Below are 26,566 nucleotides of genomic sequence, written 5' to 3'. Positions count from 1 at the left end.
AATAAGATTCCATCTGATTAAAGACACATTTTATGTTTGTTTAAATTTGATTTTGTTGAGTAAGTCTTTCCACAGATTTCATTGGGAAACCTTAATTTGAACTTTGTCATTTGTACTACTACGGAAAGAGTTATCTCCATGTCTTTCTTTGAATATGGCAAGCTAATCCTATGGTGCGACAAATATGAAGGTGAAATAATAGAATTCAATTATAACACAATTTCCTTTCATCTAGCATTAATCTCTTTTGAAGAATCTCCACAACTTGCAAAAATCTTACAAAGATTGAAATTATTTGCCAATAAAATAGCATACATACTAGTACACTGAAGATTTTTCGATTGCAGTGGGCCTTTTTCCATTTTTTAAGAGGAAAATTGAAGTTTGCGTAAAATTTACATTTTTAGCTCACCTCGACAAAGTCGAGATGAGCTTTTCCTATACCCCCGGCGTTGGCGTCGGCGTCCCAGGTTAAAGTTTTAGGAGCAAGTCCATTCCCAAGTAACTATAAGCCCTACCTGAACCAAACTTGCATGGATGGTGCATCTAGGGATGGACACTACCAGACTTGCTTCGGATGCTGGATCTGACCTACATTTTACAGGTGGGTGACCAGGTTCAAGTTTTCGGAGCAGGTCCATTCCCAAGTAACTATAAGCACTACCTGTACCAAACTTGCATGGATGATGCATCTACAGATGGACACTACCAGACTTGCTTCGGATGCTGCATCTGACCAACATTTTACTGATGGGTGACCAGGTTCAAGTTTATGGAGCAGGTTCATTCCCAAGGAACTATAAGCTCTACCAGGACCAAACTTGCATAAATGATATATTTAGGGACGGACACTACCAGACTTGCTTCGGATGCTGGATCTGACCTACATTTTACAGATGAGTGATGCGTTCACCTTTCACCATGCGCTTGCGTTCACCGTTCATTAAACGTTCACCGTTCGCTCTTCGTTCCATTACTTTGCGTTCACCGTTCACTTATCGTTCAGTCATCATTGTCATTCGGAACTTAGGAGTGAAAGGACTTATCTTTTTGATGGTAAGGATTTACACATTTTTTAATTAACCCATTTCCTTCGTGGTACGACTGTAGTCGTCATATGCACTATCTGCGGAGTACCACTACAGTTGTTGTTTTCATACAAGCGTCTTAGAGGCCCTTGAATTACTATGTAAAAGCCCTGTATGAATAAAACGTTTGCATGATTTAGACAGTGGAAATTTCCCTTGCTCATGCGCATTAAAAATGAAACTAGATACCTCGTTTTTTTTTGGAAATTTTGGTTAAAACAAAGGAAATCCGAGTCACTGACGCGATCGTAGTTTCAAAATGGCGGAGAGAGAAGAAGGACTGAGTGATGGTAGTGATATTGAGGGAGATTATGACGAACAAGAAGAAAATATTGCAGATGTAGAAAGAGAAATCATTCGTGGAGACGTTGATGATTGGATTCACAACATTTTTTAGGAAGACAGCGATGACGAAGCTGATTTTCTGGGCTTTCAGAGTGAGAGGACGTCAGAAAATTTCCACCTTGGAAATGTGTTCAGAAAAATTGGTGGCGCAACAGTTGAGCATCCGGAAGAGGTGTCAGCCAGACAGTACTTCGAGTTATTTTTGACAAACGAACTATTAGACAGGCTAGTTCAAGAAACCAACAATTATGCCCAACAAGAAAGCGAGAAAACCTCACCCCCTCCATTTGCTCCAAAATGGATGCCCGTTGACAAGACGGACATCAAGGCGTTTTTAGCCCTATGTTTTGCTATGGGCATCCTCAGATTACCAGACAAAGCTGACTACTGGAGACAGAACAAATGGATGTGTGTTACAAATTTCAACCGAGTGATGTCCAGGGACAGATTTTTCTTGATCTGGAGATACCTCCATGTGCAGAATAATGAAATTCAGCCGGACACACCCGACAAACTGTGGAAGATCCATTATCTCTTGGAGTTTCTAAATAAAAAGTTCAAAGAAATGTATGTGCCCTATGGGAATGCGACGGTAGATGAGAGCATGATAAAATTTAAGGGCAGATTATCGTTTCGGCAATACCTACCCGCAAAGCCAGTCAAATGGGGAGTGAAAGTCTGGGCACTGGCTGAAAGCGATACCGTATACTTGAGCAAGTTTCAAGTATACACAGGGAAAGAAAATAACCAAGAAAGAGGACTTACTCATAGAGTTGTAATGGACCTGTGCCATCATTATTTTGGATCCAACTTGTGTGTCTACATGGACAATTTTTACACAAGTCCGGAACTTCTGAACGACCTTCACATCAGAGGAATCATGGCTTGTGGAACAGTACGTGTGAATAGAAAAGGTCTTCCTAAACACCTACTACCAAGCAAAGTTGGTCTTCAGAAACATGAATTCAAGGTTGCGCAGAAAGACAACCTGACTTACTGCGTATGGCAGGACACTAAACCAGTGACGGTACTTTCCAACTTCCATGATCCAACCCACCGTGGTCATGTTTAAAGGAGAGCAGCCGAGAATCGTGTCGTTCAAGTCCCACTCATGCTGGCCGATTATCAAAAGAACATGAAAGAAGTGGATCTCTGCGATCAAATGGTGGGGTATTACCAGCTAAACCACAGGTCAAAGAAATGGTGGCGCCGCATTTTTTTTTGCTTGATGATGACATCGGCCCATAACGCATACATTGTCGCCAAGGACATTCACACCCACTCTGCGAGGGAGAGGTGGCCAGGATTCCAAGATTTTATTGAGGAACTGGTGGAGGATCTGATTGGTGACACCAGGGCTAGAAGGGAGCCACCAAAAGTTGACTGTGGGGGCAGGTCTACTGCCCACGACATTGTGAAAATGTTCCGAAAGAACAAGGTGTGTCGCGAGTGTTCGCTTTCTGGGCCGCAGGGACAGAGAAAAGGAGTGACAAAATTTGGATGTCAACAGTGTGACGTTCCAGTGCACTTAGAGTGCAGTTCAAAACATATTATGCGAATGCTGAAAAAGTGAATTGTGTTTAGGAATGTGTGTTCATTTGGATAATTCTGTGGACTTATTGTTGTTGTTTTTTTTCATAAATTTTTTGTAAGTACATTGAAGTTTGAACTTTTTAAAACATATATTTCTTTTTATTCATTATCTAACAGTATAAACACTTTAAACAACAGATTGTTATAGTTAAAATTTGTTGTTAAATTAAATTTTTTCTTGGTTATAGTAAATTTGAAGCAAAGCAAATAAACGATATTTATGTCAAGAAATATTCCATTTTCAAGAAATGTAATAACTTTTTTATTCTTCAAGATATTTTTATTCTGTAAACTGTATTTGAAGCAGAAATAGTTGTTTTATGAATTTATGCAAAAAAAATGTGCTGTTTATATTCACTTTATTTGAGTTAAATGCATGTAAATAAAAATAATTTTTTAAAAAAAATTGTGTTTACAAATTTTCTTTTATTTAATCAAAGTATTACTGAGGATAATATTGCTTGTGCATTCTGAAAATTATATTGTAAGATGCAGAATTTTAAGAGCTTTTAGAAAATATATACTTTATTATGTCTCTAGACAGTAGTTATCTAATTATCTGGCAGAATGTAAGCATGGTGCTAATTTGACTTAGCATTCTCAGCAGCAGCTCTGTTATCCTCCGTACTACTGGTAAGCCCAGCTGAATTGGCTGCAGAAGGAAATGGGTTAAATAACTAAGATATCATGTTTGAAGAATAATTATTTCATTGCAAAAAGTATCTACTATATTTATATTTCTATTATTATAACTAAGCTGTTACTTTATCCAAGCATGAAATTTTCCTGGAAAATAATCCATTAAGTACCTACATATATGTAGAACAATGCTAAAATATTAAATAAGGGCAATGTACCAATGCATCAAGCACGGCAACTCTTTGATGTAATGTAAGAGATGACAAATTGTTAATGGATGGATAATAATCCAAGTCTTTTACAAGACAAGAATACACAAAAAAAATATTTCTAAAACGTATTTTAAAAAGAAATGCACGAAAACATATTAGAATTACAAGTAGGTCTGAAAATTATGAACAGTACTGCAGATATTCAGTTAATTAAATATCTTTAGAGCTAATTAAATTGATAGTGTGATTTTAATTTTTAGAAAAGACCATCTATTTAAAATATAATACATTAGAATTTTTTTCTACTTTACGTTATGTCAATTATTAGAGAGGGAAAATTCCTTCATTTACCGTTCCTAAATATATGTTTGATTAAGTGATTAAGAGGCCCCCCCCCCTCGTCGCCTTTTCTCCCGAAATCAAATTTTTAGTTAGTATTTTCAGTATATTTTAATTAATACTTAATGTGTATTGTATAACAAGAAAAACAGTCTTAAAACATACATCAAAACAGTTATTAAACAATATTTTTTTCAAAATATACATGTGCCGACAGTAGTATTTTTTATTGGCAGGGAATGTTTCAAATTCAATTTCAAACTTAATCCTTCCAAATACATATTCCCATTATTTATTTATTTTTTTCTGCGGAAATGCGAAAATCAGATCTAGAAATGATAGGAAAAAATATTAAAACTTTTTGGAAATACTAAGTGACTCTCTGCCTTCAGCATGTTCAGTGAAACGAGATTTCCACACCTCCACTGTGTCAAATGATTTTGATTGACAAGACAAGCATTTGGACTTCTGTGAACCGAGTGAACTTGAAGATGGAAAATAAAAGCCGATGAATACTGTCAAATGGATTTGTTAATCTTAAAAAATTGATTACTTTTACTGCTTGAAATATTTAGGAAAAATAAATAATTTTAATGTAATTAAATATAGTTTATATAAATTAGATATCAAATCTCCAAGCACTTCATGTACTACGGTCACGTGATCGTAACAGCCAATCAAATTACTCCTCAAGTTTGGCTTTGTCTTTCTTGCACGGTTCCTGCAAAATCTCAAGTAAATCCTACGGATTTTATGCATTATAATCTCATTTTAAACGCTGACAGTGATAATAATTCCCTGTTGTGGATTGTTATTCCATTCTTACCACGTGCAGTTTCACGTGTATCTGTTTATATGGACACGGACTATTAATTTCCTATATCGGATACTGTGACCTAAATGCGTGAACTCTGAGAAGTGATATATATATACCGTTTAAGATTTCTTACTGAAAGATGCCTGGAAAGAAAAGAAAACGATCCGAGACATCGACAGAACCTACAGAGACGGAAGTCACGCGATGGGACACTAGGGAACCCGAAAACTGGACGTCCACTGAAATTCTACAAAAGTTGAAATCAAAAGGAATCGTGATGCCAGTGTCCCTGAAAAAGTCCCAGTTAGTGCAAATCTACCGGGGACAACGTTTTAGGTAAAGAAAAATCGGCTACAAATAGCGAAACAGACAATGTCGAAGTTGTACTTATTCAAAATGGCGCAGGAGAAGTGATAGAAAAGACACTTCCGGCATCTTCATCAGCAGCAAACAGAAACGAGGCTGGGCGGATGTTGTATACCGACGAATTGATTGACGCAATTCGAGGCATTAAAGATTCAGTTACGAAGTTGTCAAACGAAGTGGACGAACTGAAGAAGAATCAAAACAAATCCAATCAGCCTGGGACCTCTACCGACATCTGGAGAAACCTAGATAACTCTCCGTGGAACACGCCCCAGGACATCCCGACCAGAGTTTCCTCTGACTCAGTCCCCTGCGTAGAAACGATTTCTTCGACAATTAGAAGCAATATCTTACAAGGTAAAGATGTAAATTTAGCATTACTTATTATGCCACGAGAGACAGAAGAAAATCATGTAACCGACAGCGATGGTCGTTACATATTATTGAAACAATCTCACGACACAAGACTACTGAGAAACCTAACTCTTAACGAGTTCATAATAGCCTTTTCAAAATACAAGAACATAATATGTGAGGTGTATCCCGCAAGGCGTCAAGAATTAGATGCTTACGAACGGGACATTGTGGAAATGGCATCAACCACAAGAGGAGCAGCCTTTTATGAGTATCATAAGGCTTTCTCAGCACGTGCAAGCGCACTATTACTACAGAGAAACATCCACATTGACTGGTCCATAAGAGACACTAAATTATTCACCACAATATTTTCTGGTCAAACCGTAATCAGATGCGAGTTCTGTAGTAGCGTGACCCATGCCTCACACTTCTGTCCCAAGTCAAAGAGCGGTCCTACACCTTACGCTGGAAATCCAAACAGCAAGATAAAACCAACACCTAGTAAGGTAGATGTTCAGGGAAGACCAAGAATCTCATATAAGGGGAAAGAAATATGTAATAACTACAATGGATCAAATGGGTGCCAAAGGAATTCTTGCAATCTTCTTCACATATGTTCAGAATGCAAGTTAAACAACCACTCTGCTTCCAATTGCACAAAAACCAAAAACAAATCAAAGGACCACACTCAAACTGACAAACAATGACTATCTTCTAAAGGGACAGATGATAAACAATGTGAAACGGCATCAATTACTCCAATAAATACTCATATACTTAAAACAGAACTAAATAGGCATCCCGACAGGACGTTTGTTGACACATTAATATATGGACTTGAGAGAGGTTTTACCACTGGAATATCATCATTACCTAAAACAACATTAGAGTGCAAAAATTTGCTCTCAGCTAGAAAACAACCTGAAATTGTCGACAAGCTGATAAAATATGAAATGGAGAAAGGATACTTGGATGGTCCATACGATATACCACCTTATTCCGTATACAGAATTAGCCCCATTGGAATCTCTCAAGGAAAATACTCCAAGAAATATAGACTAATCGTTGATTTATCCTCCCCTCACAACCAATCATCTGAAACAAGCATTAATGATCTCATTGATAAAGATGAATATTCATTGCAGTAGGTGCGTATCGATGACGCAATTACCATTTTACAGACACTTGGTAGTGAGTCTCTCATGTGCAAAGCGGATATAGTGGACGCATTTAAACTAATCCCTGTAGCAAAAGATGTGCAACCCTACTACGGAATTAAATGGAGGGGGAAATACTTCTTCTACAAGAGACTTGTTTTTGGTTGCAGGAGTAGTCCCAAATTTTTGACATGCTTTCCCAAGCCATCCGTTGGATAATCCAGAATAACTACAATGTAAAAAATATCCTTCATTTACTGGACGATTTCATTACATTTGACCCCCCGGGCGAAGGCGGACTGAGGAGTATGGCAATTTTGACTATGGTGTTCAAAAAGCTCGGAATCCCAATTTCGGAAAAGAAAACAGTAGGTCCGGACACAGTGATTGAATACCTGGGAATTATACTTGATTCTAAAATTACGGAGAGCCGTATCCCCCAGGAGAAGTCGACAGAATTTTGACTCTTATTAATAACCTTAGAGTAAAGAAATCATGTACAAAACGTGAGCTGTTAAGTGTCTTGGGTCATTTTAACTTTGCAGCACGAGTAATCCCAGCTGGCAGATCATTCACATCTTACCTACTTACATTAGCTCACTCTGTGTCGGAACTCCATTATCATGTGTATTTGACAAGCGAATGCAGAAAAGACTTGGAAATGTGGGAGAAATTTTTACAAGGATGGAACGGAAAGTCATTTTTCCTGGAGGAATATGTGACAGACACAACCGACATTTCATTATTTACTGATGCTTCGTCATACCATGGCTTTGGTGGGTAGTATGCCGGGCGTTGGTTTCAAGGAAAATGGCCAGAAGAAATTCACAACCTGGGAAATGATCCTATTTCTATGGCACTTTTAGAGTTGTACCCCATAGTAGTAGCAGTGGTTCTATGGGGACACGAATGGTCTGGAAAACGGATAAAATTTTTGTGTGACAATTTAGCTACCGTTCAGATAATTAGAAAACGTCGTTCTAAATCTGCTATTATAATGAAGCTTATGAGAAAATTAACTTGGAAGTCAGCATGCGAAAACTTTATTATTCTATGTGATCATGTCCCTGGTAAAGAAAATGTGATAGCTGACTCTCTTTCTCGTTTCCAGATGGCCCGATTCAGAGAAGCAGCACCAACAGCATCAAAAGACCCGGTGAACATTCCATCACTACAAGAACTTGTTTTGTACTAGAGGATCAAGCAAATAGATTGTGCGATTCTTCCATCAGTGAAAACACAAGAAATGCCTACATAACAGGTTTTAGGACTTTCTGTAATTTTCTACCTGCCATTGGGATTAGAGCAGATGACTTTAGACCTACACCAATTACAGAACAAACTCTTATCTATTTCGTGACACATTGCTTTAAGGCTTTAAGACTGTCTATCAATACCATCAAGTTATACATAGCAGCTGTGAGATTCTTCTATGTGAAAGCTGGCGTCCATTGCCCATGGTCCACTATGAACGAAACATGCCCCAGACTACATAGTGTTTTAAGAGGAATAAAGAAACAAAGCAATACAAGAGAGAAAAGAAGACCCATAACCTACAGCATACTATGTCAGCTACACAGCATCCTGAAACAAGGCAAATTTGGCAAATTCATAGACACTATGCTTATGTCCGCCTGCTCATTAGCATTTTTCGCCTTCCTAAGATGTGGGGAATTCACCATTCAGAACGGCAACCAGGACAACATGTTATCTTTAACAGACATTACGATGGATTCTCATGAAAACAAAGTGAAGGCTTTTACCTTAGTGCTAAAGAGCTCAAAAACAGATCCTTTTCGTCAAGGAATAAATATCAGGATCTTCAAATCTGGTAATGTTTGCCCCGTCAACTCAATGGTGGAATATCTCAAGATTCGCAAGACCTGGACTAATGGCAGAGAATCCCCTGCACTTTTCATTGAGGAATGTGGAACTCCACTAACGAGAAACTCCTTCGTCAGTAAACTTAAACAATTACTTCACTTTCTAGGATACAAGGATGAAAAGTACAATGGGCATTCCTTCAGAATTGGGGCAGCAACATCCGCAGCATCCGGTAATGTGGAGGATCACATGATTAAAACATTGGGACGATGGAGGTCTGACTGCTACAACCGATACATTCGTACTGACGATGACACATTGTCCCGCGCTCAACAGGCAATGTGCAACAAGTGACTCAGTGAAAAAATATTATAGCTAGTGAAACCCAAAATGGCCTGGAAAGAAAATGTGTGGGTTCTAGGATACGATCATGTTTCATAGTGAAATATAGCAGTGAAATCCAAGTCACTTGTGAAAGAGTCAAGTGTGAAAGAAATGTTTCTGTGATTCCTAAGGATGGGCTACTTCAATTGCAGTGATTACCCACTATGTACATTTGATTCTGTCCAATTCCTAATTATGCAACTTACTAAATATAATGACTCTGTATGTAAATAGAACTAGCCATGTTACTTATTGTTAAGACATATCGGACCATGAATTGCTGTATAAATTCACTATTGCTAATTCTTGTTATAATATGGGTAGTTTGTATATTCATTTGACCTATTAACCTCAAATATTCGTTAAAATTTTGAGTTGATAACTTTTCAACTAAGAATTCAAGAAGTAGTAGATACTTAAGAATATTATTGTTACATCATAAACTAAATGTAACGAAGAACTGCTTGTATAAATGTTCAACTAAGCATAATATGTCATTACTAGTCTATTAATTAATTTGAATGTTTACTAAACTGGTATACTTTGAACATATTTCATTATTTCTCGTATTAGATGAGTTATTAGATTAAGGATGGTGGTGGTTCAATTTCTTTTGGGGACTCTCAGCTATCCCAAACACATCAATTTTCTGTTTGTGCTACCTTCGTTTTGGGCAATTCACACCTGAATATTTTATATATCATGTGTTATTCTACCCCAAAGAAATTGCATTTTTCAGCATACATAGTACATGTTTACTTCTACAAGGCCATCGGCCATGCAGACACACAAGGCCATCGGCCAACCACATACGGCCATCGGCCACTCATAGATTTAACATGTTATCTTTTACAAATTTTCACTATGTATGCATTATTTGTACATATATGTTTGACATTGATGATGTGTGTAGCTGAGTAGTTCTCAAAAGGCAAATAAAGAAGTTAAACGGAATCAGATTTTTGTTTTTATAAAATAATTTTAATGTAATTAAATATAGTTTATATAGATTAGATATCAAATTTCCAAGCACTTCATGTACTACAGTCACGTGATCGTAACAGCCAATCAAATTACTCCTCAAGTTTGGCTTTGTCTTTCTTGCACGGTTCCTGCAAAACCTCCTCCTCCCCACCACCACCTTAATTTGATCGTAGAGAACTACCTTTGTTCATAATGTTTGTTTATGTAAAATGTTGGCATTTCACATTTCACACCTGAATATTTTATATGTCATGTGTTATTCTACCCCAAAGAAATTGCATTTTTCAGCATACATAGTACATGTTTACTTCTACAAGGCCATCGGCCATGCAGACAAACAAGGCCATCGGCCATGCAGACAAACAAGGCCATCGGCCGCCCATACAAGGCCATCGGCCAACCATACAAGGCCATCGGCCAACCACATACGGCCATCGGCCAACCACATACGGCCATCGGCCACTCATAGATTTAACATGTTATCTTTTGCAAATTTTCACTATGTATGCATTATTTGTACATATATGTTTGACATTGATGATGTGTGTAGCTGAGTAGTTCTCAAAAGGCAAATAAAGAAGTTAAACGGAATCAGATTTTTGTTTTTATAAATAAGATTTTTTTATTTGATACAACAGATATCTGAGAATGAAGGGGGTATCTCTCTCTCTCCCTCTCTCTCTTTCTCTCTCTCTCTCGTACATTTCTCTGATCAATAAAATCTATGACAGCACATTACATATTTAGTTTTGAAAATTTAATCTATAGTTACAAATAATTTGGTTGCCTCTTTCCATCATCTTGTAGGAGTAAAATCACGGCCGGGAAATATCTACAGATACAAGCAGAAATTAGCTAAAATAATCATCATAAAAGAATAAAAATGACACATAAATTTTTAATATGTTGCATTAGAATTTAAAAATACGAGTGTATTTAAGCAATAGGTCAACAGACCTTTGTAAATTTAAAAAAAATCCATTATTTTACTCAGAATCGCCTTGGCACGGAAATACATGAATGGTTGTTTCAACCGGGTACAATGTAATTTATTCATTCTATAAGTAGTAGTTTTATCTTCTACAGTCCACATTATTTTATTAGTTAAAAAAATAAGCATATTTACTTTATAAGTAGATTAATTTTACATTTATACTTCACGCGTTTGGTATCAAATACACATGTTTTATGGCAATTAAAATCGTGTTATTGAAATATTGATTTAAAACATATGTATGTGCAGAAAAAAATTGTTTTTATTAATCTATCTATTGTTTATTTATATTCTAACACCTGAAATTAGAATTATAGAATATTAGAATAATTTCAATGCAAGGAAGAGATCAGAGGCATTCCGAATAAATCGTTCATCTTGCGTTCACCGTTCGTTCACCGTTCATTCTTCGCTCACGTTTGCGCTCCGTTCGCGTTCTGCATTCACTCACCGTTCACCATTCACACATTGTTCACCAAGTTGCGTTCAGCATTTGCACATTGTTCCATCACCATTGGCTCTGCATTCATTCATCGTTTATTCACCGTTCAGGTGGGAAAGTAGAACATTTCAGGGACTGTAACTATAAGCCCTACCTGAACCAAACTTGCATGGATAATTCATCTAGGGATGGAGACTACCAGATTTGCTTCGGATGCTGTATCTGACCTACATTTTCATTCCCGAGTAACTAAAAGACCTACCTGAACCAAACTTGCATGGATGATGCATCTAGGGATGGACACTACCAGACTTGCTTCGGATGCTGGATCCCTACATTTTCATTCCCAAGTAACTATAAGCCCTACCTGAACCAAACTTGCATGAATGATGCATCTAGGGATGGACACTAATATACCAGACTTGCTTAGAATGCTGGATCTGACCTACATTTTCATTCCCAAGTAACTATAAGCCCTATTTGAACCAAAGTTGCATGGATGGTGCATCAAGGGATGGACACTACCAGACTTGCTTCGGATGCTGTATCTGACCTATATTTTCCAAACAAGAGACCAGGTTAAAGTTTTTGGAAAAGATCAATCCCAGTGGACTTCCTTGTCCTCAATATGCAATACTATATGCAATATGTTTGTCATGCTAGACATGTAGAAATGATGTTTATAGGCCATGTAAGGGGTTAAACGGAACTTGCAGAACAGAATATTGTTGTCAGGATAAATACTAACTATTAAGAAAATATGATGTGAGATTTGCATTACTTACACTGATAACATTCATCGAGGTGAGCTTCGTAATCTTTGATTACCTATGTTTTGGTTAACAAAAACATGGAGCAAAGACCCACTATCCTTTAGAATACATTTCTATGACACAAACTTCGATTTTTTCCCGAGAAATACTTTAATTTCATTTAGTTAAGAGTCCACTCCACTTTTCACCAGTTTAGTAGTTAGCGAGTTCTCAATTCAAAGTGATGCTCACAGGCATTGGGGGTGTGAGTGGACCCCTCAGTTGTCTTTAATTTATAAGCCGTTTTTAAATATCATTTTTGACTGTATCAGTCTAAAACAGTATATTTAAAAAGGCTTATAGAAACAAAACAGTTGCATTATCAATACATGTATCAAGTAATGCTTATTATACTACCAAAATATGAAAAAAAAACTTCGAAAAAGTGTGTCAATCCCAGATTTAAAAAGAAAAAAATGGAAAGGGGGGGTCCAGCCCCCAAGTTCCTGTGGTGATACAAGGTTTTTATTGCTAGAGGTTCGAACTCCACAAATACCATTTACAATAACAGGTCTGGAATAATTTTTTTTGAGAAAATGTTTATCATAATTTCAATAATAAAAAATTTACTCTAAATTCTATTTTCAAAAATTAAAAATGATTTTTATATATCTGAGGCTATGGGCATTCTGAACACCTTGTTAGCCCATCTCCTTTCAGTTGTCAGTGTATTTAACTTCACTGCATGAACACACTTATTTAAAATTCTAAATCAATTCTATATACATAAAACATAAGGAGATAACGAACAGTATTCAAGATCAAAAGTTCATAAAACAATACAAAACAGGAGCAGAGCAAACAAAGACCTAAACATCAGTGGTGGGATCAGGTGCCATAGAGGAGTGAGCATCCCCTGCCGACCAGTCACACACGACCAAGTTATGTACAGGTAACTCTCGATACCTCGAAGTCCGCGGGACCGAGAAAAAACTTCGAGAGATCAAGAGTTCGAGATTTCAAGAGTCTGGAATTTTCCGGGTTTGTTGACCAGTTTTGTTTACCGGAGGTAATAATTTTCATGCAGTGCTAACCTTTTACATGTGGTGTTTATAAAACAACGGTATGTTTTCATATTGTAGATAAATATTTATTAAATTGAGTAAATAAAAAATGTAAATAGTTACTTCATGTTTATTTATGTATTCTTTTTGATACAGACGTCAAACTGCGCATTCGTGAAATAAAAACGACATTTTACCACGTCGTACATAGCATTGACTACTTCAAACATGATCATTAAACGTTTGACTTCTGTATATTAAATATTTGTGCAACAGTAGTCGTAATATTAACATTGAGGCTGTTTCTGCATTTTCATATTTCGTTAAACGTTGACACTGACTCAAAATAAAAATTAAACTATTTAATTTTTCGTCTTGTATTCAATTTACTTTATATTTTTCATTCACCCCTTCTCTGAATTATCGTAAGACAGTCGATGATAATTTTTTAATAGCATGTAGGCAACTTATGATTAATTATAAATCAATTGTCACCTAGCAGTACAAGTGTCACCTGAATAAACATCCCGTTTCTAGAGACCCGCATCTTCTGCCTGGGGCCATTTAAATGTCCAGGTGAAGTCGCTAATTATGTAACATATACACATAGCCACTTCGAGGTTTCAGGGGTAAATTTCAATAGAATATGCATAGCGGGACTGCATTTTGACTTCAAGGGATCAAGGGTTTCGAGAGATCAAGAGTTCGAGAAATCAAGAGTAAATTTGCTTAGTTATAAAGGGAAAAAAAGGGACCGGAGACTGACTTCGAGCGATCAAGAACTTCGAGAGATTAAAGTTTGAGCCATCAAGAGTTACCTGTATATACATGTATCGTATAACATAGGTTAAAATAAGCTTCATTCCTTATAATTCACTTTCAGTGTAGACAAAGAGACAATTTTTCCTCCAAAAATTGCTTCAAACTGAGCAAATTTTAAAATTAATGTCAAGCGGAGTATATACATTTTTGACGTAGCTCATTGTGACATAGCCAAGTTATGTGATGCAATAAAAATTAAATCTTTTATCCAATCAAATGACGTGTTACAACTAAAATTAAATTATTTAAGAAATAAGGTATCATTAGTTCTACTGGTCAGAGACCAGAAGAGCTTATGCAATAGTAATGCATCCGTCGTCCATCCGTCTGACTGTCTGTCTGTAAACAATTTTTCAAAATGCTACTTCTCCTACAGTTTTGGTCCAATTTCAATATAATTTGGCACACATCGGTTTTTGATTTCGATGAACGGTGTTGCCATGGTTACTAAAAACAGAAATTTCTGTGAAATTCTTTCAAAATGCTACTCCTCCTACAGTTTTGGTCCGATTTCAATATAACTTGGCACACAAGTAGACTACACTAAGATACATAATTCTGTGCATCGGTTTTTGCTTTCGATGAACGGTGTTGCCATGGTTACTAAAAATAGAAATCTCTGTGAAATTCTTTCCAAATGCTACTCAACCTACAGATTTGGTCCGATTTCAATATAACTTAGCACACAAGTAGACTATACTAATTAGGTACATAATTCTGTGCATCAGTTTTTATTTTGATTAGTGGCACGGATCATTTTTCTGTTCATTGCTGTTTTAAATTTTCAAGTCCCAACTGCTACTTCCTCTTCCTTTGTTTTAAGTACATGTATAAACCAGTAGAGCTACAGTCTCGACAGAGACTTCTGGTTTTTAAACATCTATCGGGATATAAATATGGGTTGGTCACGAGATCAAATTCCATAAAGCCCAAAGGGCTTTATGGTGAATTTGATCTCGTACCAACCCGTATTTATAGCCCGATAGATGTTTTAAAATTATACCTTATTACTTATATTTACATTTGTGACTTATTCATATTTTATATTTGCCTAATTATGACTTGAAATGCGTCGAATGCTTTATTTTTCAAACCCATGCAACGGCATGTTTGTAATCTGTTGATTGCGCCTCAAGCCTCTATGACGTCATAGAGAAATTATGTTGAACGTTTATAAATGACGTTCGAGGAACCTATATTTATACAGTTTTAGATCATAATCATTGCTTTCAGTTGTGTTATATAAAGGGAAATATTGCAAATGTAAATATATCGAAATATATACGAATAGATATCTAGTAAACAGTTTAAATATGCGCTAAAGCGCACTTATTCAGGGAAAAGGTTTATAAAATTATGACAGAGTTAATAAAATTGATTGTAGCAATTCATTACTTGTATAATCAATATAATTTTTGTAGAAACAACTCATTTCCATTAGTTAGAGATTTATTCCTTCCCCCAGCCTCCACTAAAATCTGTACCCCCGAGTACCACCCACTTAAACTGAAGTCTGTCCACTTTATTTGAGGTGGAATTCTCTGAAACATTAGAGTGTCTGGAGCAAAATCATATCTAGAAATCCCTCACAGAAGTCAAATGAATCAGAGTTATATATAAGGCACAAATTTTCACAAAGAAATGGTCAAATTTGCATTCCCACATGCTCTTGCCAGATATTGCAGAAGTGTTCTTGTATTTCTAGGACGAGTTCTGAGCTGGGAAACGAGTAACAGTAAGCTGAGATATCATTGTGTTCCGCCATAAATGAATTTAGGATTATTTTCATTTCAATCACTGTAGAAAAGCTAATCAGGTCAACGAACATTAAAAATTATGCTTCGAATTTCGTACCCCCGGATGTCACCATTCCACGCCCCCATATGTGGGGTTATGCATGGTGGACCATTAGCGTTTGACAAAACATCGGTTACCGTGCAGATATATTTTGTCATTTGAATCAGGGTACACACTAGTTTGTTAATTCATGAATATAGAGTAAATATTGCATTGACTACAGTCAATTCTTGAATTATGGCCATTCGATTCATCGCCATTTTCGCAATACCGCCATAATTTCCCAAGAATGTTTTTCCTGCTATATTACTGCCATCCGCCACCCTGTTTTCTTAACAAACATCCATTTTTAAGTGTCAATTATCTCCATATACCGCCACAGGTGTATGTGGTCAGTTAAGCGCGGCTAATTGGTTGACACTATCCCTGTTGTAAAGCATGCAAAGCCAGACAAGGTATATGCAATTAAATAATTAAACAAGAATTAAATAAACAATAATTTTAACATGAACTGTTACTGTTATAAATTTTTGTGTTTTCTGTTTAATAATAAAAATAATTTAGTCACGGCTTCACCACGAAAGCTGTCATTGTAAAAGTACGCTGAGTTCGATATTATTTTGATGATCTCTGCTTTAAACAATGCAAAGTTTGCTTTAAGATAATTATACGGTAGAAATTGTGAACGTTTTATTAACAATGATTCCATAACCAATGAAGTTATTCACGAATACATTTTACGTACTATCGGCAATATATCACGACGATCGACCCAGCATGTTTTTTTTCAATATCAGACGTGTAGATTTACATGCATACACATGTACTTGTCTTTATTTCATAACTGCAGATTTTGTTTTAGCGAAATTGTACATAATAAAAATTACTTGAAGTATTTTCAAATCTAGAAATATGTTTTTATATACATGTACATGTACTAATAAGAATAGAAACTCTAAATGGTATTTCTAAGAAAGATAACTCAACTTCTGATTTCCGAAAAGATTGGAAATTCAATTCATCGCCAAATTCGTTATACCGCCATGATTTCCCCTGCGAAATGATCAAGAATAATTCTTGAACTTTTAAGAAAAGTTCATGAATTATATTCTTGAATCAGCTCATGAATTGTTCATGAAGATCCCATGAAGTTAAAATTGGACACTCATGATTTCATGGATTTTATTCATGAAAACCAAGTTCAAGAATATTCAAGAATTATTTGTTGTTCATGAACAAACTTGGATTTTATAAATGCCTGCAAAATGATCAAGAATAATTCTTGAACTTTCAAGAAAAGTTCATGAAATATATTCATGAACTTTCAAGAAAAGTTCATGAATGATATTAATAGGTTCAATGCATTTTCATGAACTATTCATGAATAATTTGTAAAAGTTATTTAGGAATGTTCATGAACTATTCATGAATGTTCTTGCTTTTAGTAAACAAAAGTGTAATAAGTTATGCAAAATGAAAAACTGTAAAAGAAAATATTTTAATAGCATCTTAAAAGATTTCACAGAATTTTTGTTTTCCAATCATGGTAACAAAATCTTTGTTCAAGTAAACAACTCTGATAAGTGATAACGATAATAAATAAACTATGTAGTTCATTCCTAATAAATTATGAAAAATTTCGATCAATTCAAACGCGACTCTTTGCAGAATCCTTAACCTTAATTACTTGGTCAAGAGGAGAGTGGGTTCCTTATTCAGCGTATTTCAAAGTGTATGCCTAAAATGGAATGATTTTTAATCCAAGTCTCACTGTCTGGCAGAAAAGTGTGTTCAGTAATTAGGGCATCAGCTAAAAGGGCTTTCAAGGATTTTGAGCAGAGGTGGTCAAATAAAAAAATCTTATTGGCTTTCCCTGTGGAATTTTCAAAATTTCATCACTTGGATCCTTTGATCGATTACGATTCATATTTTCATTCCTTTCTTTTGTTTTTCTTCAAAAGCCTGGATTTTTTATATTCTTTTTTTTTTTTTGGCAGCCAGAGTTTTTTAATCTTCTGATCTCAACTCATTAACATTATCTGTGAACTGCTTCTCTTTTCCCTACAAGAACAAAGATTTTCTGAAAATGCTCATAAATGTGAAAACTTGACTTGCATATTTGTTTCATTTAATTCTGCATCATAGGCACTGCCATATTTTAAAGCATTCCGAGCGGGAGTTTAGCCTGTTTCCCATGCCCGCCATGTTCAAGATGTTATAGGTGTAACGGGAGAGGAGAAAATGCAGCGGACCAGACCGGGATTCGAACCCGGGCCCCCTGAAACTCCGGTCAGGTGCTCTACCAACTGAGCTATCTGGCCACCGGCGATCGAACCCGGCTGACCGCCACATTCCTCCCTCCTTAAAGGTCTTTGGCCCTCCAAAGACCCCAACCCAGGCTCATCCCTGGCAGGTCTTTCACCTGTCAATTCCAGGGCATGGCACGGCACCAAATGTAACGGGAGAGGAGAAAATGCAGCGGACCAGACCGGGATTCGAACCCGGGCCCCCTGAAACTCCGGTCAGGTGCTCTACCAACTGAGCTATCTGGCCACCGGCGATCGAACCCGGCTGACCGCCACATTCCTCCCTCCTTAAAGGTCTTTGGCCCTCCAAAGACCCCAACCCAGGCTCATCCCTGGCAGGTCTTTCACCTGTCAATTCCAGGGCATGGCACGGCACCAAATGTAACGGGAGAGGAGAAAATGCAGCGGACCAGACCGGGATTCGAACCCGGGCCCCCTGAAACTCCGGTCAGGTGCTCTACCAACTGAGCTATCTGGCCACCGGCGATCGAACCCGGCTGACCGCCACATTCCTCCCTCCTTAAAGGTCTTTGGCCCTCCAAAGACCCCAACCCAGGCTCATCCCTGGCAGGTCTTTCACCTGTCAATTCCAGGGCATGGCACGGCACCAAATGTAACGGGAGAGGAGAAAATGCAGCGGACCAGATGGGGATTCAAACCTGGGCCCAGTCATACATTTTCTCCTTTCCTGTTACAGATTTGGTGCCTTTGACCACCCTTGGAATTGCAGGTGAAAGTCCTGCCAGGGGGTAATAAGAACTTGGGTTGTGTCTTCGAGGGTGAAGACCATTTAAGGAGGGAGGAATGTAATGGTTAGGGCCGTGGATATCGGCCTGGATAGCTCAATCGGTAGAGCACCTGACTAGTGATACAGGGGTCCCGGGTTCGATTCCCGGTCCAGCCATACATTTTCTCCTTTCCTGTTACAGATTTGGTGTTGTTGACCACCCCTGGAATTGCAGGTGAAAGTCCTGCCAGGGGCAATAAGAACTTGGGTTGTGTCTTCGAGGGCGAAGACCATTTAAGGAGGGAGGAATGTAATGGTTTGGGCCGTGGATATCGGCCTGGATAGCTCAGTTGGTAGAGCACCTGACTAGAGATACAGGGGTCCCGGGTTCGATTCCCGGTCCAGCCATGCATTTTCTCCTTTCCTGTTACATAGGTGAACAGGATGAATGTTTCAATCTTTAATTATTAAATGTAACGTAATTTGGTTGGATTCTTACTCATAACAAAGTTTGACAAAATTTTCAATAAAAAGGACATGACTGAACTCTTACAAATAGACAGTAACATCTTGACAAATATCTCACAGATTCAGCGATTGCCTCCATTTTTTTGTAACTCACCACTAACATCTGTAGTTAATTTTATGAAGTAAATTGATCCTCTGGATATTCCTTCTTCGTATTCTGTTATTTTCTTCAAAGGTTGACAAAGAATGACTACGCTAATAATCCTCCCACTCTACCGATTCACTTTCCAACATCTCGCGCGTTTCAAAGTTTGCGCCTTTTAAAAAGTGTCATGCAGAGCTAATTAAGAAATAGTTTCGAATTGCCAAGATTTTTGTTAAACAAAAAATAACAAACACTATCTGAATGATTTTTCACTGAAATTAATTTTTTAAAATTAATATAAGTTATATCATTTATTGAATTGGATTTTTTTAAAATTATACCTGTAGAGCCATAGTTTCGTATTCAAGTATGGCCGCCTCCATATCAGAGGACAACAAATATCTCTTGGAACCACTCTCCCTCAAACTGAGTACCCTGAGCTATGAAAGTGTATAGGAGAATAGACTACAAAATACGAATGTGGTTCATGTCATAGCTTCTTCACAACCATGCAGCCTGTGCTGTATCATTTACACACGATGGACAGAAAAATGTGACTTTATAACAACATCAAAATATAAAGCTTTTCGACCCAAGAATGATACGGTACAGTACGGACAAGAGATATAATTTTTTAGTTGTCAATAAATTTATGATACGTTTTTAGGAAGATTATGGAATTTTTCCTAGACTGTAAGTCTGTTTCATTTTCTTACAACTTGTTAAAAGTTTGACAAACAGAGAAAATTCGGTCGAACAAAGTTGTGTCGTGAAAAATGAGATAATTTAAAGCATGATTTTAATATAGCTGGCCAATTTAAATGATGAAGAAACATTAGTAATTCAATATGAGAATAAAATGCTGTCAATATTGATGCAGTGTTTTTTAAATTACGATCATAATTTAACTATAATCTCCCTTCTAGACAGTTCATAACAGAGTTTTATTATCCTGAAGAATCTAAGTTATCAATTACATAGAGTAGAAAATAGTGATTTTAACATCTTATGTTCCCCTACTCGGCCCTGATCCCATACTTTCAAAATCAAAACAAAAGCATGTTATTAATTAAATCAGGGGCTTGTTCAACAATTGCATCTGCATGCAAAAGTTGTATTATGGGAGTAATGAGTGTTTTCTGGCGATCGTTTGTGACAATTATTTTTACATTTTTAGTCTTCATGAAAATTCATGAACATTCATTACCTTGAACTTCTAAGTTTTTTTCTTTAAACTGAAAATTACCAATATTCATATTTGTTCATCATTTGTTCATGAACTATGAATTATGAATGTTTTCATGAATTTTATTCATGAACTACTTTTATGAACCTGTTAAGAATCCTTTAAGAACCATTCATGAAGAATTATGAACAACTCATAAAGGTTCTTAAAATCATGAATATCATTTCGCAGGGGTTCTAAATTACAAAAGGTGGGGGTATAACGAGAATTAACTGTACGTGTTTTTTATGTATCAAGAAAAATTTACTATGGATTTTATGTCCAAGTGTTTAGTCCATATATGTTGGTGTTTATATGCATTCAATATCACATGATGCCTGGATATGAATTCAACATATATTGAACATGTTGAATTTTATTTTATTTCTTTAATTTTCATTCTATTTACTTAAAAACACAATGGTGTATGTTCAACTCTCCTGTGATATAAATGGAATAATACATGTAGTTTCTTACATGTCATTATTTCAAACAACACAGTGTTTGGCCGTGAGGATACATCATTACATATGCATGTACATCCCTCAGGATATGCATTCTTTCAGTTTTGTTGCTTCTAAAGATAAAATAAAATGAAAATTCTATATTCGTCCACATTAACTTTAATAAATATATTTACATTAAACTCCTCATCTAGGCCACACCAATAAAATTTTTTTTTGTTCGTCGGACCCGCGCGCTCGTATTTAAATGAATCTAGACAAATAATATTAATTTAAATTTCCCGCACCGTAGAAATTCTTAGCTATTTTCTGTTCCATTTCCGCTCTATTTATCGTATTTTTCATCTGCTTACCCTGCAAATCAGAAAAAAATATAATTGTCCCTCACATTTCTTCACACTCCGCCTAAAAAAATTGTCTACAAAAAGTAAAAATATTATTATTTAACCGCTTGACCGCTCTTACTTTTTAGCTCACCTGAGCTGAAAGCTCAAGTGAGCTTTTCTGATCACATTTTGTCTGTAGTCTGTCTGTCCGTCTAGCTGTCTGTCTGTCTGTCTGTCTGTCTGTCTGTCTGTAAACTTTTCACATTTTCGACTTCTTCTCAAGAACCACTGGGCCAGTTTTAACTAAACTTGCCACAAAGCATCCTTGGGTGAAGGGGAATCAAGTTTGTTCAAATGAAGGGCCAAGCCCTCTTCCAAGGGGAGATAATTATGAATTAATGAAAAATTATGGTATCTTAAAAAAATCTTCTCCAGAACCATTAGGTCGGGAAAGATGAAACTCATGTGGAAGCATCCTCAGGTAGTGTAGATTCAAGTTTGTTCAAAACATGACCCCCGGGGGTAGGGCGGGACCACAATGGCCGATCAAAGTTTTACATAGGAATTTATAGGGAAAATCTTTTAAAAATCTTCTTCTCCAGAACCATTGGGCCAGGAAAGAGAAAACTCGTGGAAGCATCCTCAGGTAGTGTAGATTCAAGTTTGTTCAAAACATGACCCCCGGGGGTAGGGCGGGGCCACAATGGCCGATCAAATTTTTACATAGGAATATATAGGGAAAATCTTTTAAAAATCTTTTTCTCCAGAACCATTGGGCCGGGAAAGAGGAAACTCATGTGGAAGCATCCTCAGATAGTGTAGATTCAGTTTTATTCAAATCATGACCCCCGGGGGTAGGGCGGGGCCACAATGGCCCATCAAAGTTTTACATAGGAATATATAGGGAAAATCTTTTAAAAATCTTCTTCTCCAGAACCATTGGGCCAGGAAAGAGGAAACTCATGTGGAAGCATCCTCAGGTAGTGTAGATTCAAGTTTGTTCAAATCATGACCCCCAGGGGTAGGGCGGGGCCACAATGGCTGATCAAATTTTTACATAGGAATATATAGGTAAAAATCTTCTCCAGAACAGAAAAGTTTTGTCAAATTGACATGTAAGCATCTGCAAGGAGTGAAAATTTAGATTTATTCCAAAAATGTCGGGGGGAGGGGTCACAATGGGAGATAGAGTAATATGTGGGAAAAAATCTTTAAAAATCTTTTTTCAAGTATAATGGCAAAATTATACATGACATTTGTATGCTTTATTGATATATTGACATTCTCAAGTAAGTAATAGAAAACAAACCCCCTCCCCCAACAAGTAAGCTTTTCAATAATAAGCTGATTTGTGTTTCTTAACTAGCCCATGTGCTCAGGTGAGCGATGTGGCCCATGGGCCTCTTGTTTTTCATCAAATGTCCGACAAACAAGAAATTAAATTGGTGTGGCCCTATTTTAATTTATATTCACACGTACATTGATATACTACATGTGTACGTTTTGTACAACCGACAATGTTGACAGTGATGGAAAGTCAAGTTTATCAGGTCTTGCTGTAAATGTATCATATTCTGTGTGTATGCAGAAAACAGTGAATGAAGAGAGGAAAACAAACATATCCTACACTTTCAGAATTGTTCCTCTTTAATCAGTAAGGGTCTGAGAACGACATTGATGTTGTAAAAAAAATTTTTGTTTGTTTATTGTTGTTTTTTTTTTAAATTAAAGAAGAACAAAACAATATGTTGTAAATGCACACATTATAATATAGACCATTAATCAGAATGTTACGTAGCTAATTGTACATAACAATGATTTAAACAATGTAAGCTAACATAAAATTTTCAGAAAAAAAATGCTGTGCTTTGATCAAGAACACAATTGTATATGAAATGAAATACATATTAAGGGATGATCTTTTGTGTCTTACTTTTTACGGAGTTGAATCGGGTTAATAAAAAAATAATCATGGATTGAGTATGGTACTAATATTCACAATCAAGCCCCATATCCTATTTTTCTTTTATAATTGATACATCGGGATCATAGTATTCGTCATTATGACGCTTTATTACTATTGTTAAATTTGACGTCACGTCAAATGTTCAATTGAAATCGCAAGAGTTATCTCCCACCAGTGTATTGTACTTCTTTAAGAAATGAATGTAATATTTTTTCCTTTGATCGACGTGTCAAAGAAAAAATTTGGACAGAAAACATCATTGATAAAAACGTTTTCCGTTCAAATTTTTTCTTTGATACGTCAATCAAAGGAAAAAATATTACATTCATTTTTTGTCATTTAATTATGATTTAAATTAATATTATGAAACTTTCTTTCACTTTACTATGAAATTTACGCATCAAAAACAGTGCGTATGAATATATCACAACAACGTTAACGTTGCTGAAATTCAAAATGGCTAACTTACAGGCCTAACGAAAAAACAACTTCCTCAAATGTTGTGTCATTACCAAACTTCTCATACAATAATTAAAAGTTCTTCAACACCAAAAACTTACTTGTTGTGTTATTATATATTGCTATATCCCAACGAGTATATTTTCCCTTGTAAGTTCGTAAATGTAAAGGGAAAGCTACTTAAAATATCCTAGTTCGTTCTAGGTTGAAATTTTGAATTTCATTTGCGCATCTTTTCATCTGAATTTCAAACCGAACAAATAAATACGTATCACAGCCTGTCAATGCTGTAAAATCTGAAAGAAGATGTTGTCCACTGTTTAAGATTAGGCTAAAAGAATTCCATCCTCATTCATGCGTTGTGGTTTAAATTTTCTCGATCATTTGTTTCCTAAGAATTAACACATTAACGGCATTTCCCAGCTTTGGTAGCATAAAAACATTTCTTCACAGTTCTATTGTTCTTAACAGTTGTCTCAAAGACAAACATTTAACATAAATATTCTGATTTTTTTCATTTTTTCCCATATCTGTATTGTTGTCATGCAGACAACGATTTGATTTGTTTAGCGAAGGGGGATAATTAAAAAAGAAACAAAAGTTGGAAATAAGTCACTAACGTAATGGACAAGTTTCGAAATTCAGGGAAAATATCTATTTAAGTAAACTTTTTAATTATTCCTTTTAATTCATAAAGTAATCTGGAAGCAGGAAATGTACATGTAAAGACAGCCTAAGTAGTTCTGTCTGTTTAGTGCAAGTGAACTCTAGATTCCATTGATGCAGTTATCAAAATTTTTTATCCAGTTTGAATCAACTATTTTATAGAAATTAAATGATTTTAATTAAGGTAATGTTACAGAAGTTAATGCTTGATCCTTTTTTTGTAGAATGAATGATATATGTGGGTCACAATGAATTTACTTAAATTTGAAACATTGCTGTAAAATTGGATACATTTCAGGTGTGTCGTGTGGCTTACGAGATGATGCAGACAATGCATGGTGATGCCACCAGTAATTTTAAATCTCTGGATGACATTTACTATTTTGGTGGCCAAAATGGACACAGTGTAGAGGCTGTTGAAAAGCATGTCAAACAAAATGACCAAGAAATAGATCTAGAACCAGGTGATATGGTGGGCATAGCTGGAAATCATTGGGATGGGTATTCTAAGGGTATGAACCACAGGACAGGTAAAACAGGTCTGTTCCCTTCATATAAAACCCAAGAAAAGTACACGATAGTGGATTTACCTAAATATCCAGAAGTGTCTGAAGATGGATGATAGAGAATGGAGTTATAGGCAAATTTTGAATGTTTTATTTATAGTTTGGTATTGTTAAGTGATTTGAAGTTACTTTGAATTTATTGTGTATGTGAAGGGGAAAGGTGAGGGTGAAAATGAGACTTATTGTATGTTAATTTAGTGAGATAGTGGAAAATTGAAATGATTCCTATGGTCTGGAATATTTAAAAAAAAATTCCTTGATTTTAACTTTGTGAATGTTAGTTAATTGATAAATGCAATGTATTAACATCACTGGGTGGTGAAATGGACCTCATCCAATTTGTACTCATGTCTAGAAAGAGTTTAAGGTCTCCTTAATAAATTATAGCTTATACGAGGGTTGATCCAAAAGTAATGTCACAAGTTTGATAAAAGTCAACATAAAACACCAAAATTAAAAAAATATGAAAGTTTTATTTTTTCAAATCGGTGGGGTGAAACGGTTCACCGCAGTATCAATTCACCACATTTTTTTTTTTGTTTGATACACGGCACAAAATCACTATTTTCTGTTTAGTTCATTTTTAGCTCTCCTCAACAAAGTTGGGGGAACTTATGTAATACCCTCGGCGTCGGCGTCCCAGGTAAAGGTTAAGTTTTTTGGAGCAGTTTTCTTTTTAGGTACTTCTATGTCCTATATTGATTAAACATGCATGGAAGATGCTTCTAGTGTGTTTCATTGTACCAGTCAAAGTTTCAGATGCAGCAATTTCAGGGAAGGAATGACCAGGTTAATATTTTTGGACCAGTTAAAATTTTTGGTGCAGTTTTGGGTGTAGGTCTCATTTCCAAGGAACTATAAGCCCTATGTTGACCAAACTTGCATGGATGATACGTCTTAGGATGCATACTACCAGACTTGCTTCGGATGCTGAAGCTGACTTACGTTTTCCCGATGAGTGAATAGGTTAAAGTTTTTGGTGCAGGTTTCATTTCCAAGTTACTATGAACCCAATAATGACTAAACTTGCATGGATGATACATCTTAGGATGCATACTACCAGACTTGCTTTGGATGCTGAAGCTGACTTACATTTTCCTGATGAGTGAACAGGTTAAAGTTTTTGGTGCAGGATTCATTTCCAAGTTACTATGAGCTCTTTGATGACCAAACTTACCTGGATGATACATCTAAGGATACATTTTATCAGGCTGGCTTTGGATGCTGAATCTGACCTACATTTTCTGGATGAGTGAAGAGGTAAAATTTTTA

At 36.2% G+C, this 26,566-nt stretch overlaps 1 protein-coding gene across 1 annotated transcript in view; it reads left to right on the top strand.

Annotated features, from left to right (window-relative positions):
- LOC134246648 (alpha-(1,6)-fucosyltransferase-like) overlaps positions 1-25,776 on the top strand; it is a 134,719-nt gene extending 108,943 nt beyond the window's left edge. Inside the window, exon 7 of the mRNA XM_062729024.1 lies at positions 25,027-25,776. Within this exon, the coding sequence (XP_062585008.1) occupies positions 25,027-25,350 (324 nt within the window). The 3' untranslated portion in view covers positions 25,351-25,776. The remainder of the gene's footprint in view (positions 1-25,026) is intronic.
- Positions 25,777-26,566: the final 790 nt, after the last annotated feature.

Source organism: Saccostrea cucullata, unplaced genomic scaffold, assembly GCF_032062105.1.
Source record: "Saccostrea cucullata isolate Sc308-1 unplaced genomic scaffold, CSIRO_AGI_Scuc_v1 ctg1438, whole genome shotgun sequence".
Classification (NCBI taxonomy): Eukaryota; Metazoa; Mollusca; class Bivalvia; order Ostreida; family Ostreidae; genus Saccostrea; species Saccostrea cuccullata.
The sequence above is the reverse complement of the archived record's forward strand: the minus strand, read 5'-3'. Positions and strand labels throughout refer to the sequence as shown.